Source organism: Thrips palmi, unplaced genomic scaffold (assembly GCF_012932325.1).
Source record: "Thrips palmi isolate BJ-2018 unplaced genomic scaffold, TpBJ-2018v1 HiC_scaffold_18, whole genome shotgun sequence".
NCBI lineage: Eukaryota > Metazoa > Arthropoda > Insecta > Thysanoptera > Thripidae > Thrips > Thrips palmi.
In genome coordinates, this window is record NW_023144627.1 from 19,186,707 (window position 1) to 19,200,529 (window position 13,823).

At 55.7% G+C, this 13,823-nt stretch overlaps 1 protein-coding gene across 3 annotated transcripts; it reads left to right on the forward strand.

Moving 5' to 3' along the window:
* The first annotated feature begins 1,824 nt into the window (after positions 1-1,824).
* LOC117644335 (AF4/FMR2 family member lilli-like) lies at positions 1,825-13,711 on the forward strand. 3 transcript variants are annotated; one of them, XM_034383694.1, is made up of 14 exons: positions 1,825-1,859; positions 5,977-6,010; positions 6,121-6,243; positions 6,326-6,590; positions 7,550-8,263; positions 8,349-9,293; positions 9,393-9,553; positions 9,634-9,820; positions 9,912-10,063; positions 10,151-10,345; positions 10,438-10,515; positions 10,604-10,706; positions 10,785-11,142; positions 11,219-13,711. In XM_034383694.1, exons 4-14 carry the CDS (start codon positions 6,333-6,335, stop codon positions 11,362-11,364), a joined length of 3,297 nt encoding a protein of 1,098 aa, XP_034239585.1. In that variant the 5' UTR covers positions 1,825-1,859; positions 5,977-6,010; positions 6,121-6,243; positions 6,326-6,332; the 3' UTR covers positions 11,365-13,711. The 3 variants fall into 3 exon arrangements, with proteins under 3 accessions (XP_034239585.1, XP_034239587.1, XP_034239586.1); XM_034383696.1 differs by lacking the exons at positions 1,825-1,859; positions 5,977-6,010; positions 6,121-6,243; positions 6,326-6,590 and adding an exon at positions 7,037-7,130; XM_034383695.1 differs by lacking the exons at positions 1,825-1,859; positions 5,977-6,010; positions 6,121-6,243; positions 6,326-6,590 and adding an exon at positions 7,139-7,289.
* The last annotated feature ends 112 nt before the right edge of the window (positions 13,712-13,823 follow it).

Genomic DNA, 13,823 nt, shown 5'->3' on the forward strand with positions numbered 1-13,823 from the left:
GTGCGTTGGCGCGAGCAGCATCTATCTTTACTGCAGTCGGTGTCCGTGCACCGCGGTTTTGGCCGATTTTCGTCCTGTCCGGCCTGCCCGGTTTGCCGGCAGTGCGGCGGTGCACAGTGGGCCAGGAGACCGGTGACGGCGGCCGAAACTCTAGACGCGTTTCGAGCTCCAGAGTCGCTAAATGGGACTCGAACCGAGCGTGTGACCCCACCAATGGATTGCTCTCCGAACGAGGAATCCATTGGTGGGGTCACACGTTCGGTTCGAGTCCCATTTCGCGACTCTGGAGCTCTAAACGCGTCTGGAGTTTTGACCGCCTCCACCGGTCTTCTAGCCCACTGTGCGGCGGCCCCTCTGGAGCCTTCCAGGCTTCCAGGCTTCCGCTTCCTGGCCAAGGCACTCCGACCACTCTAGGCCCTGAGCCACTTGCGGGCTGCGGGCCTAGATCTCCGAGAAACATGATGGGCTTAGAGGCCGCCGAGGCCGAGGCCCTGCCACGGGCCCAGTACGGCTCCGATCCAATAACGAGGAAGCGAGGCCGTGTTGACACTCCACTGGAAGGCCCGCTCGGCACCTCGCCGCTACGAGTGCGAGAGAGACAGGCCGCCGGTTGCGTCACGCCCCGGCCTGCGTCGGCCTGCGTCACTGCGCCGCGTGACGTCACGGTTGCCGCGTGCGGCGCGGATAGAGACCCTCCCGTCAGAGATGCGCAAGCCAGCGTTTGGTAGTCCCGTGGAGTCAAAGGCACCCTGAGTCAGGCTAGCGGGCGACCGCCGTATACCTGCTGTGCCGCACCAGATGCTGACCTGCGTAGCCTCGCGCGGGGCGAATTCGGGCTTCCCGCTCCGCATGGGACTACCAGTCGTCTGTGATTGGCTGAGAGGGCCCCCCTTTGCGCATCTCTGACGGGAGGGTCTCTAGGCGCGGAGCAGCGGAGCGCCTTGTTGTGCTGGCCGCGGCGATACCCCTCGCCGCCAGGCTCCACCGGCGCGCCGCGCGCGGAGTATCGCCGGCCGGCTGGCCGTGCCGCCGTCACCGCTGGTCCCTTTGTCTGACTCCCTGCTGCTGCTGTTACAGACTGAGGGCCCCGCCGACGTGGAGAAGATGCTCAAGGAGATGAAGGCGGGACTGATCGCGCCCCTCACCGCCATCGCCGCCACGCCGCGCAAGGAGAGCGTGGACCCCAAGTTCACTTTCGACGCCGCCCACGCCGCGGCGCCGCTGGCCGGGCCGCGCGCCAACCCCTATTCCACAGTGCCTCTTCAGAAGGTGAGTCGGCGTGGAGGTCACAGGTCACGCCCCCGTCCACGCCACTGGCCCTGCACTGGTGGAGGCGGCCAAAACTATAGACGCGTTTCGAGCTCCAGCGTCGCAAAATGGGACTCGAATCGAGCGTGTGACCCCACCAATGAATTGCGCTCCGAACGATAAATCCATTGGTGGGGTCACACGTTCGGTTCGAGGCCTGCTTAGCGACTCTGGAGCTGAAAACGCGTCTAAGGTTTGACCGCCTCCACCGGTCTTCTGGCCCACTGTGCCCTGTCCTCGCGGCCTTGGCTGGCCACGGCCACGCGGGGACCGACTCGGCCGAGTGCGGGGCCCTGCTGCCCTGCGCGGTGCGAGGCAGTGCGGCAGTGCGTCGGCCGGTTCGTTGAACCCCGCGTCACGCCGTCGCGGCGGGGCTGGCCGGCCGGCACGCCAAGCGTCGATACCCCTTGCGCCCGAGTCCCCGAGACTGTGTTTGGAACCGTCGTGCTAATGCCCAGTCTTGTTGCAGCTGCCGCCCCCGCAACCCGTGCAGTCGCTGCCGCCGCCGCAGCCGCTGCAGCCCGAGCCGGCCGCGGCCCTCAGCAAAACACGTGAGTGTTGGTTGGAAGTGGAAGTGTGGTTCGAACTCAGCGATTTTGGGAGAAAGCGCCGCTGCGCCGCAGCGCAGCGAGCTCCGTGCAGTGCACCGCCGCCGCCACGCGGAAAGGCCACGGAGTCGCCAAGTCGGACTCGAGCCTCTTGACGGAGAACGGGGAGGCGCGGCGCGGCCGGGTGGCCGGGCGGAAGGTCGATTCCGAACACTGCGCGCGGCGTCTCTCTCGCACCCCTGCAGAGACGGAGGGACGATGGCAGCGCTCGGCCGCCGGGTCAATGGGGGTTGTCCGTTCCCACGGCCGGCACCGCGTCGCACCGCGTCCCCAAATCAGATCCTCCCCTCCCCCTCCCCTCTACCGATGGCGAGTTTCCGCGCGGTGTGGGACTCTCTTGTTGCACATGGAAACCTGTTCCGTGCGGTGGCACGCCACGGGCACGCCGCCGCGGGGATTTGAATCGAATCGGTTCGTGGTTGAAAACCTCCATCTCGGCGCTCCTGCTCCTACGCGGCGCACAGTGGGCCAGAAGACCGGTGGAGGCGGACAAAACTCTAGACGCGTTTTGAGCTCCAGAGTCGCTAGATGGGACCGGTCTTCTGGCCCATTGTGCGGCCGGCGAAAGCCCGGCGGGTAGGCAGCTGGCACACTGGCGCGCGGGCGGGTTGCCTACTGCCTGTCGCTCAGGCTGAGGGCCTCGCGGCGCGTTCCGAGATGGTTCCGATGCGGCCCCCACCCCCACCCCGCCCCTCTCCCTCTCCAGGCCGGAGGCCCGAAGGCGCGGCGCTTTCCAGGTGGCCCGCGCCTTCCGGTGGCCGTGACGTCACCGCGCTCACCTGCGGGGCCTGCGGGGGCGGGGCGGGGCGGGGCGTACCCACCACACGCCGGATCTGTCTCGACAAAAGGAGGCGCATGGCACGGCGTCGAAGGCCTTCCGCCCAGCTTGCCCTCCAGCATGTCTGTCCGCCTGTCCGCTATCCGTCCGCTCGTCCAGCATCTACCCTCGGCCTCCCCCTCTTGCGTGGCGGGGCGGGGCGGGGCGGGGGGTGCGCTAAGGGGCCGGCAATGGCTTCTTTATTTTATCCGCTTCCTCGTCGCCTTCCTCGTCTCCCTCCCCTCTTTTAATTCACTTTCGCTTTCTTGCCGTGCCGGCCGGCCGGGGCGGGCCAGCTTTGGGACGGTCCCGCAGGCTGCAGTCCAGGTGGTGAATGTGGCGGCAGGTTTGGCTCGATCGGTGCGTCCGGCCGGCCGGGCCAGCCGCCGGTGAAGGGTGCCCTGGAATGTCCAGGAAGCTTCGAAATGATCCGGCGGCCCTGAAACGAACGCCGGGATCGCCCACCGACTGCAGGTCTGCTGCAGGTCTGCTTCAGGTCTCCGGGGGTCGACGACCTTTGAAATGGACCAGCGACTGAAAGCTCCGGGAGCTTGCTCTGGAATGTCTCTGGATTATCCAGCGACTCTCGTTGACGGAAAGCTCACGGCTGCAGCGACTCCAGGGGCCCTGGAAGCGTCCTGGCAGCGTCCTGGCAGCCCCGTGGCGGAATGCTGGCGATGCAAGACTAATGGTCAAGTCGACGGACGGACGGTCAGACAGACAGACAGACAGACGAGAAACGATTGTTGGGCGGTGCGCGGTCATGCTGGACCGCGGCGTCGTGGCCGATGGCTCGGCCGATGGCTCGAGACCTAACCGCTCCGCTCGAGTCGAGGAGACGGACGGACGCAAGAGGCGCCGCCCGCCGCCCTGCGCCTTGTTCATTACGATAGGCAACCCGCCCGGCCCGCAGCGGCAACACTGTCCGCCCCGCCGCGCCCCACCGCGCCCCACCACGCCCCGCGAACGGAACGTGGCTTGCAGCTTGCAACGCGGCTGCAGGACTGGCAGGACTCCGCCTCGCAGCTGGCCGCGCCGCCGCGCCGCAGCTGGCTGCAGGTGACTGCGGCGAGGCGCCCCACAGTGGGCCAGAAGACCGGTGGAGGCGGACAAAACTCTAGACGCGTTTTGAGCTCCAGAGTCGCTAAATGGGTCTCGAAGCGAACTTGTGACCCCACCAATGGATCCCTCGTTCGGAGAGCAATCCATTGGTGGGGTCACACGTTCGGTTCGAGTCCCATTTTGCGACTCTGGAGCTCAAAACGCGTCTTGAGTTTTGGCCGCTTCCACCGGCCTTCTGGCCCACTGTGCGCCCCGCCTGCAGCAGCCTCATTCCGAACAGCGCGTCGACGCTCTGTCTCCCTCGCACCCGTGCAGGAGCCCCTTGAGTGCGAGAGAGCACGTCAGCCTGCCGCAGTGGCTGCTTTGTTGCGACACTACCCTCTCGGCAGCGCTGCGGGGCTGCAAGGCGCCAGTCGTGGGCGTTTTACAGCGCGGGGATCGAATCGTCCTCACCCGTTGACGGCGTCCTGGCCGTGGCGGTCCGACCATTGATCCGACCCGTCCGTCTGTCTGGCCACGCTCGCCGCGCTCGCCGCGTTGTTCTCATCCTTGGCCGCGTCCTCCGCCGCCGGCCGCGGTTGCCAGCAGCGCCGGCCGGGCTGCTTCGCCTGCTTCGCTGGCTGCCAGCCCCGGCTGTCCGCTGCTCGCTCGCTCTGCGTCGGTTGGGTTCAGTTGTCGGCCGGCCAAGCCGAGCACAGGCCGCGGCACCGCGGCCACGCACTCGTTCGTCTCCTCGCCGGCCGCGGCGCGGCTAGACGCGGCGCGCCGTCGCGACGCCCGAACACGACAACGACGCCGTCACGCCGTCGTTCGGCTGGCTCTCTCCTCGCTCGGCGCGGCTAGGCCCGGCTGGCCACGGCCCGGCGGTACACTACCCGTATCGTCCGCCCACCTGCCGCGCACGCCGCGCACGCCGCGCACGCCGCGCACGAACGCCGGGCAGGTGCACGGGGGCGTGCGTGCACACGTGCGTGCACTCTGACCGGCACAGCGCGCAGCCAGGATGACGGGGGCGTCGGCGGACGCGTCGAACGACAGCCAAGTGGAGTGGCAACCCTAGTGGTGGGCGGCGCCCCAGGCACCGGGAAGTGGCACCCCTAGCAAGGGTCGCTCGGCCACTGGCAGCCCTTGGGACGAAGACGTCGGGGCGACCTCCGGAATCCACTCGGCGCCTGCAAACGGCAGTACGGCTCGGCTCAATCCCCAGTTTGTCGGCTGCAAGGCCTGCAAGGCCTGCAAGGCCTGCAGGGCCTGCACGGCTGGAATCGAGTTGGGCTGCGCGACGCTGCTTCGCGCTGCGCCACCCTCTCTTTGTGCCGAGCGAGCCGCTCACCCTCCCCGCCTTGCCCAACCCCCGGCCGCGCCGCGCCGCGCTGCAGTCCCCCTACCCACCGCGTGCGCGTCCCGGCGTCCTGACCGTCCTGACCGTCCTGACCCCGACAAGGAGCCGCCATGCTCCGCGCCTCGCTGCGCTTCCCAGGTAAGCGACATGTCGACGACGGCGTCCTGGCCGAAGGGCGACGGGGAAGTCCAGTGCGGAAGGCGTCGCACAGTGGGCCAGAAGACTGGTGGAGATGGCCAAAACTCCAGACGCGTTTTGAGCTCCAGAGTCACTAAATGGGGCTCGAACCGAACGTGTGACCCCACCAATGGATTGCTCCCCGAACGAGGAATTCATTGATGGGGTCACACGTTCGGTTCGAGTCCTGTTTAGCGACTCTGGAGCTCAAAACGCGTCTAGAGTTTTGGCCGCCTCCACCGGTCTTCTGGTCCACTGTGTGTCGGCGAGTCGTCCCTGGAGGACCGAGAAGGCCACCCAGGCCGCCAAGGGCGAGGTCGGCGAGGTCGCGGTGGTGACAGGATGCGGGTTGCCGCCGCGGCCAGGTCGATGTCGATGCCGATGGCGGTCCCGGAGTGCAATGATGCGATGACGTGTGGACGCCCCCACGGTGCTTCGTCGCTCTGTCTCGTCTCCCTCGCACCCCTGCGGGACGCCCCCCGAATAGGACCGAGGCAGCACTGTCGGCCCTGCTGGCTGGGCTGGGCGCTGCTGGGCCGACCAGCGGCGCGCTGCAAGTGTCGGAGTGTTTAGCGGACGCCCGCCAACCACCTGAACGCGTTTACTATGTAGTGCGTGCGACGTCCGCCATCCACTGACAAGTCTGTCTCTTTGTGTTGCAGAGCGCAGCTACGTCGCCCCCGTGCGCGTCGAGTCGTAAGTATCCGCAGTCCTGCGCGTGCTGCTGCAGTGCCGCATCCACGGGCCCGGTGTAGAGACCCTCTCTAGCCCGGTGGGGTGCTGATGCCCTTGTTGTTGTTTTGCAGGAATCTGGCGCACGACCTGATCCTCTCCGAGGACAGCGATGACGAGGCCGCCAAGGGAGACAGCGCGCCCTCGGGACAGCCGGACAGCCCAGCCATTGACCTGCCGCCCACCGTGGACCTACTGTGAGTTCGCGGGTTCGAATCCGGGCAGGGATTTTTCCTTTTCCTTGCAGCGGCCTTGACCTTGACCTTGCCCCTGTGACAGGCCTCCGATGAGCGTGGGCCCGCCGCCGCCCGCCCTGGAGCCCATGTCGCCGTGCGGCGTCAACAGCTCGTCGTCCGGGTCGGGGTCCGGCTCGGACTCGGGCTCGGACTCGGACTCGTCCAGCGAGGAGTCCAACGACGAGGCGGAGCGGCCCGTGGAGCCGCCCCCGCCCGCGTCGCCCGCCCCGGAGCCGCGCTGGAACCTGGAGTCGTTCCTGTCCCCGGGCAGGAGCGAGGCCAACGACGCCAACGGCGCCGACGCCAAGGTGAGTCCCTCAGCCCCACCCCGCGACGCGAGGGCCCGCGAGGAGGCTGCGCTTGTGGCGGAGCGGCGCGTGCCGGCCGGGCCGCCCTCGGCCGCCCCTTCCTGCCACTGTGTACAAACGTCAGAGCACACAGTCGGCGGGGCGCACGGCCGCCCGGCCCTAAAGACCTGCCCGCCCGCCCGGCACAGCGGCACTGCGAGGAAAGAGTGGAGGCCTAGGCGTCTGCGACCGCGACTAGAGCGCTAGGGCGTCCTGACAGTCCTGTGCACCTGCTTTACCTCGCTCTTTGTGTTGCCTGTTCGCCAGAAGCAGGGCGCCATGGCTGCCCCGGACGCCAAGAAGGCGCTGAGCCTTGAACCGCTGCCGCTGGGGTCGCTGGGGCCGCCCCACCGGCCGCTGGCGCCGCCGTCCACCTCGTCGGCCTCCGGGCGGGCGGGCGGCGCCGCGGGTCGGCGTCGCGGTGGTGCTGGCGTTGGCGTGGGCCTCGTGGAGTCGGACCACAGCGACCACGGCCTGGAGGTGCACGACGTGGTGCAGGAGGTGCTGGCCAACCCCCACCCCGCACTCCTGTCGCGCTTCTCCGACTCGGACGACTGCGTCAAGAAGCAGCCCGCGCCGCCCCCGGCTCCCGCCCCCAACCCCAACCCCAACCCCCAACTCCCCTTGTCCAAGTCCAGGCAGCGACGCCGCCCCCAGCAGGTGCGTCAGGTCCCTTGCGTCCCTTGGTCCGCCCACCGTGCGCCGGCTTGGCCGTTCACCCACTCACACGCTTCATGCTCATGCCAGAACGCTTTGAGGCCACGGCTAGGCAGAATTTGCCGCCTTTGGGTCTGCTTGCCGGTCAAAGCTTGTTTTGCTGTTTCATGCCCCTTCCTTGCATAAATTTGTAAATTACAAGACCTTTCTCTCATTTTAAGTGCAGTGCAAGTTGTCTAACCCCCGACTCTGTTTCCTTGTAGGAGAAGACCCCTGCCTTGGTGCCGGAGTCGGACAGTGAATCTGACACCGCCGGTCCTGCCAACCCCATGAGACCTCCAGCCCCGTCCAAGCTCTCCCCAGTGGAGGTGAAGGAGACTCGGGACACCTCGGAGGACGACCGGCCGTGCACGCACAACCGTGCCTACGACGCCAAGGCCGCCGACGATCGGACTAAGAGAAAAGTTGCTGTTGTAAGACCTGAAGTTCGGACAGACCCCTGGAAAGAATCTGATGAGAGAGTTAGGGCTAAGCAGTTGTCATCAGATGACGACATGCGACGCAAAAATCGTAGTCCTGTGAAAGTCAAGCCAAGTCTTCCTCGTGTTCCAAAGAACTACAAGCGTTCCGGTAGTTGCTCAGACAGTGCTTCGGATGTGGATATGGGTGGCAGGAGCAGTAGAGGTAGGAGAAGTGCGTTAGGTACCAGTGACAGTGACAGGAGCCGTATTCTTTCCCCCAAAAAGTGGAGTCATGGACTCAAGCCGCTCATGTCAGGAGTGAGTGATAGTGAAGAGGAAGGGAATGCGGGCCAAAAAGCCAAGGTGGTAGTGCGTCGAAGGAAGAGCAACTCGAAGCGGCCTACCCAAGCCAGTGACTCTGAAGACGAGGCCCGTCCCGAGGTCAAGAGGCACACGCCCAAACCCAAACTTCGGGCGTCACCAATCAGAAGCGCCTCGGAAGAGGAGCCTCGGAAGGTCAGTATCGATTGACTTGCACCCTTTTCTATTTTAATTATCTTATTTCTCTACTAACAGCCTCTAAATTTATTTTTTTTCATAGGGAGGTGCACGAAGGAGTCTTGTACCTGCAAGATCTCAAGCCCATTCGAGTCTTTCTGAAGACGATGAGTGCTACGATGGGTCTGTCAAGTGGCGTGGCAAGCACAACAAGGAGTCCAAGCCCAGAGGCAGGCCGGCCGCCTATCCGAAGCACCAAATGGATGACGAGCGACCCGCCTCTGTCACGCGCAGATCCAGCGGCCGGCAGAAAGTGGAACTAGCTGCCGCGTCCAGAGATTCTGACAGCGAAGAGATTGACGTGGTGAATTCCAAGTCACCTATCAAGGCCATTGGCCAATCTAAGTTGGCGAGGAGAAGAGCTTCCAGTGGCGACTTCAGCTCGGATATGGAGCATGTGCAGTCCCCTGTCAGGCCCATGTCGGACAGTGATAGTGATGCCCCACCTCCAAAGCCCAAAATGGAGGTGAGCCCGCCCAAGCTTGATGAGGAGGGTAACGTTGTCCAGGACAAAAAGAAAAATGACACGTTACGTAAACTGTTTTTAACGAAACGAGAACCTCAAGAAAGTGGTGGCAAGGGTGGCAAGGGTGGTAAAGGAGGCAAGGGCGGAAAAGGAAAGGGAGGCAAAGGGAAGGGTGGCAAGGGTAAACCCGGTGTACTAGTGGTCGAGTCAGAACGACTAGAGCCTGCTTCCCCTCCCACCCCTCCCCCTGCTGAAATTCCCAAGCCTGAGCCTCAACTCACAGATAGTGAGAAAAAGAAAAGAAAACGGCATGGAAAGCACAGTGAAAGTATAACACCAGAAAAAGCACCCATTCCCATCAAGGAGGAAGCCCCAGAGGAAGAGCTCGTTGCCTCTATCAAGAGGGAGTCTTCTCATCAGGCACCAAACCTCTCTCACCCCGGCCCAATCATGTGCCGAATCCCTTTAAGTCGGTTACCCTACATCCCCCCACCTCCTCCCAAATCTCACCGGTCAAGAGAAGTATGTATTCAAGTGCACTGGGATTTTTGTTTGGTTTTAAGGATGAATTCAACCTCTAATGACCAAATGTTGTTTTTTTTGTTTTTTTTGTATTTGCAGGGTCGACCACACTTAGAGTATTCTGAATCAAGAACTGCTGCAGATGATAGTAATCATAGAACTCATCATAGTAGTAGAAAGCGAAGAAGACAAGCTAGTGATGCTGAAGATGGAGACAGTCCTGAACTGGAGCAGCCCATACCAGAGGATGCTCAAATCAGGTAATTATTGCAATACAAAATTTTTTATTTACTTACATCAGCTATGGCAATTATTACAATAATTCTGATTTATCTTGTAGTGATATTGGAGCGGGTCGCACATCGCAGCTGGGTCATAAAAGGGAGCGGCGGCTTTCTACTAGTTCCATCTCTTCTCAATCTACTACTGCAAGCAGAGAACGGACCAAGCACAAAGATCGTCATCGAGAAAGGCATCATAAACGTCAAAAGTTAGGAGAGGATCTTGTGTTGCGATCAGCTTATCAGGTAATTATCAATACTCACATGCAAGGCAGTCATTCTTACAAATGTTTATTCTCCTTAATTTTATTAATGTCATTATGTCTTCTTCTTTTAGGGTGGAGATAGTCTTTTAGCTCAACCTCCTACCAACCATGAGCGGGAAGAGCAGGTGGCAGGTCCTAGCAATCATAGAAGTTCTGAAGGAAACTCCTATTACTCTTACTTTGAAGAAAAACTTAGGGATAGTCGTCAAGAACAATTGCACAAGTGAGTACTGAAGAAGGCTTGGCAAGAAATGTCATGTGATTTTAAACATTAAAAATATCTATTAATGACTTTTTTTTTTAAATTTAGGGAATCCAATGAGAATTTTTATCTCAGTGAAGCTGTCCGAATGAAGAGGCAAGCTGACAGCGAAAGAGACCCAACAGCTCAGGCTGTTTTATACCTAGAGGCCATCATGTTCTTCATCCTGACAGGGGTGACAATGATGACTCATACCACATTAGCAGCTTCCAAAATGTTCACTGATACATTATCTGTTCTAGAGTAAGCACATTCCTCTGACACTCGGCCTATACACTTTTAAATGAAAATAACAGACTTTTCTAGAGATTAAATATTTTTACTCCTAATTCCAGATTTGTAACTACAAGGTTCAAGTCACAAAACCGGAATGTAGAACTTTCTATGATTCAAAATTGCTTGTCTGTTTTGAGGTAAGTGTCATCTTTAACAACGCAATGTTAAGTTCTGTTATGTATTATCTCAATGAATCTAATTTTCTTATCTTCTGTTTTTCTCTAGCCTACGATCACAATCCCTGTTGCATTTAAAACTGTATGACATAAACCAAAGTGAGGTAGCTGAGTTCGAAAAGACTGTTGCTAATTTTCTTAATCCTGCCAAGGTAGGTTTTTCTTTCATCTACTTGGTGTAATGTTTTTGTCATGATACGCTTGTTTCAAATTGTTGTTACTTTGCACAGACTCCCGCTGTGCCTGTGGTGCTGGCACCGACCGAAGGTCAGGCACAAGGGCAAGGCACTCCCTCGTCGCTGTCGCCAACGCCTTCTCCTTCAGGGTCCGTGGGCTCTGTGGGGTCCAACTCCTCCCAGTCGTCTGGGTACAGCAGTGGGAACGGCAATGCCTCCGCCAATGCCGGCAGCAATGGTCAGAGCAGCAGCAGCGCAGGGCCTTCAACAGCTGCCAACCCGCCTTGCATCCCAGTCCCAATCAACATCTTCTCCATGGTCTCCAAGCAACACAAAATTTGGACCAATCTTAAGAGTTCTCATGATCTGTGGGAGAGAGCTGACAAGCTTATTTATAGGGGTAATCACACAGGTAAATATCTTTCATATAGCTCGTGTTAGTATTACCTTGACCTGTTCTTTTCTGAAACTTCGTTTTTGCTTTGCAGACTTTTTCATCTCGTTGGATCATACATGTGGACCCCTAACTCTGCACAGCTCAATGACAGCGTTAGTGCGCTATGTTCGAGAAGGACTAGTGAGATTAAGAAGTATTATAAACAGACATAATCCACAAATAATTAGTGATACTTAAAACTCCAAACGGACTGGACCAATTTTAGGATTGCCTGTGATTTAAGTTGTTCCAACCTGCAATGATGTAATCAGAATAAGAAGACTGTTGGTTCAATAGTTGACAAGTTTTTCAAGATCATTTATGTTAAGGAGCTTCTCGAGTACTGTAAGGGGCATGAGATGTGTGGTGTCTCATTGGATATGGCAATTCCAATTTTTAATGGATGTTGTTTTTCTTCAGAAATTTGACAAATGCACATTATGCTCCCTCAAAACGCTGCATTTTTCCTTTCTGTATGTACTTAGCTGTGTTCCAATGCAGTGTACGTCTATTTTCTCAGAAATCCATTCCATTCTGGAAGGATATGTCCCTAAGTTCCAGATTTATTATGTTATTTATTTTACCTATTGTGATTATTGTAAAAGTAATGGAGCATAATGTTCTTTTCTTTTCATTTTGAAACTTATTTAAATAAAAATTTTCTATTTTACTTTTTTGTAATTGGCTTGAATTGTTATATTTGGAGTCACTTGGTTTTGCATGAAGCATTGTATGCTTGAGCTTAAGTATAGTTCTTTTCTTTTTATCTTTGATAGCATTTCAAAGCTTGCTGGGGTAAATTGAGCAATGTTTGGACCAAAAGTCGATTGTCACATTATTAAATACCAAGAGAATCTCTTTCCTCTAAAATACTGTTAGGTGAATTTTTTATGAGTAGCCACATATTGTTTCGTGCAGGCAGCCAGTATTTGAAATTTGAGCATTAGACAAATTTGGTATTTAGCTCTTCTTCGACTAGTAGAGAAATAGTTGGGTCTCACAACGAAACATTAGGAAAGAGCATTGATGGCTGTGGTGAATAGATGGGAAAGGCTCAGTAGATATGATTGCTCACGGTGCCAGCTACTTGCAGTCACAATTTTTTGCCTGTGCTGCAAAACCTTTTTATAGTAATTTGTTGTAATTGCTGTTGTCAAGTGCAATTGAGGTGTAGATGCTATAATTAAGTAAACAATGATTTTAGTTTGCTCAACATGAAGAGACTTACAAGTAAGTCTTGACAAGTTACAACAAGCATCAAAGAGTTTTACTATGCTTTTATGCCTTATACTGCTGCAAGGATTGCATCGTGAGTTGCCAATCTATGGCAGACTGATATTTATTTGTAGTTTGAAGATATAACTAAAAATTTTGATGGGACTTGCATACAAACAGTTCTTAATGATATTTTATCAGGAAGCATTGACATTGCCTACCTATGAGTTAAATAAATTTAGAGCATAATGTTCAGAGGTTAGATATTTTTAATGATGTCAATTTTTTTCCGCTTACCAATGTATATCACTATTAATATTATTATTATTAAGATCATTCTTTCAAGAGTGTGGATAGTCAGTTTGACATTAAAGTTATATAATAGTGTCCTTACTACTGTAAAAAAATTGCTGTACATAAAATGTATGGGAAACAGGATACTACATATTATTGGGTTGTATATTTTTGTACATAAACAGACTGTTAAGAAAGCTACCTTCCAGTAAGGTCTTACCATTGTATAGAGAATAAATTGCATTGCACCGTTTGTTATGATACTGGACTATTTACCCTAATATCTGGTTAAGCTGTATCAGCAAAGAGATTTTTGTTAAAAGAAAATTTCCATCGCAGTGAAATTTGTTTAAAGTTACCATATTGCAGTGGCCATTCCTGAAAGATTCAGGATCATCTTTAGATGCCTTGTTGGTGTTAATTCTTTTTTCCAGCTTCCTGACGTATTGAAAGGCTGTGATAGGGTGAACTCTCATGGGGAAGTAATATTACGTATGTTAATTACATCACTTGCCACTTCATTTTTGCTCAGCCTTCATTTACTTGCTTTGCATGTGCAAAGCAGGTCCTTCTTTATTTCTCTTATTAATTTTCTAAGTTATTGTTAGGTCCAAAATTTTGTTATACGTATTATTTTGTCTTTCTCAGTACAATGCAAGCAGTGGATAAATATTCCATTAAAAAAATTTGCAGCTTCTGCATTTTTTCTATTGTATTTTCTGTTTCTTCTTATGATTTTGTAATATTATGCCATGATGGTCATTTCAGAAGTTGTTGAGGTAGTTCAATGAAGCAGTCTAAATTTGTACGTAAGGATCATCCTTTGCAGATTGCTGTTTGAGTTTGATATTAGCAAAATATTTTTTGTACTTGTGTATGTCTGAGAAGCCATCATGTTCAATTAGTTACCGAAAGAGAACATCACTCATATTTATTATCTGTTTGTTATTCAATTGTCTTCTGGCATTTGCTGTGCTCTTTTCTTTGCTGCATATTCTCTTTGTGTGAACCATCTCTCAAATTTCTATTGTTTTCTGGAAAAAAAGAAATTGTGTTTTGTTTTGGTTGTGCACAAACCCATCGTCCAGTAGTGATATATTTCTGTTATCATCTGTGTACAATTTCAAACCCTCCATTTTATACATTCA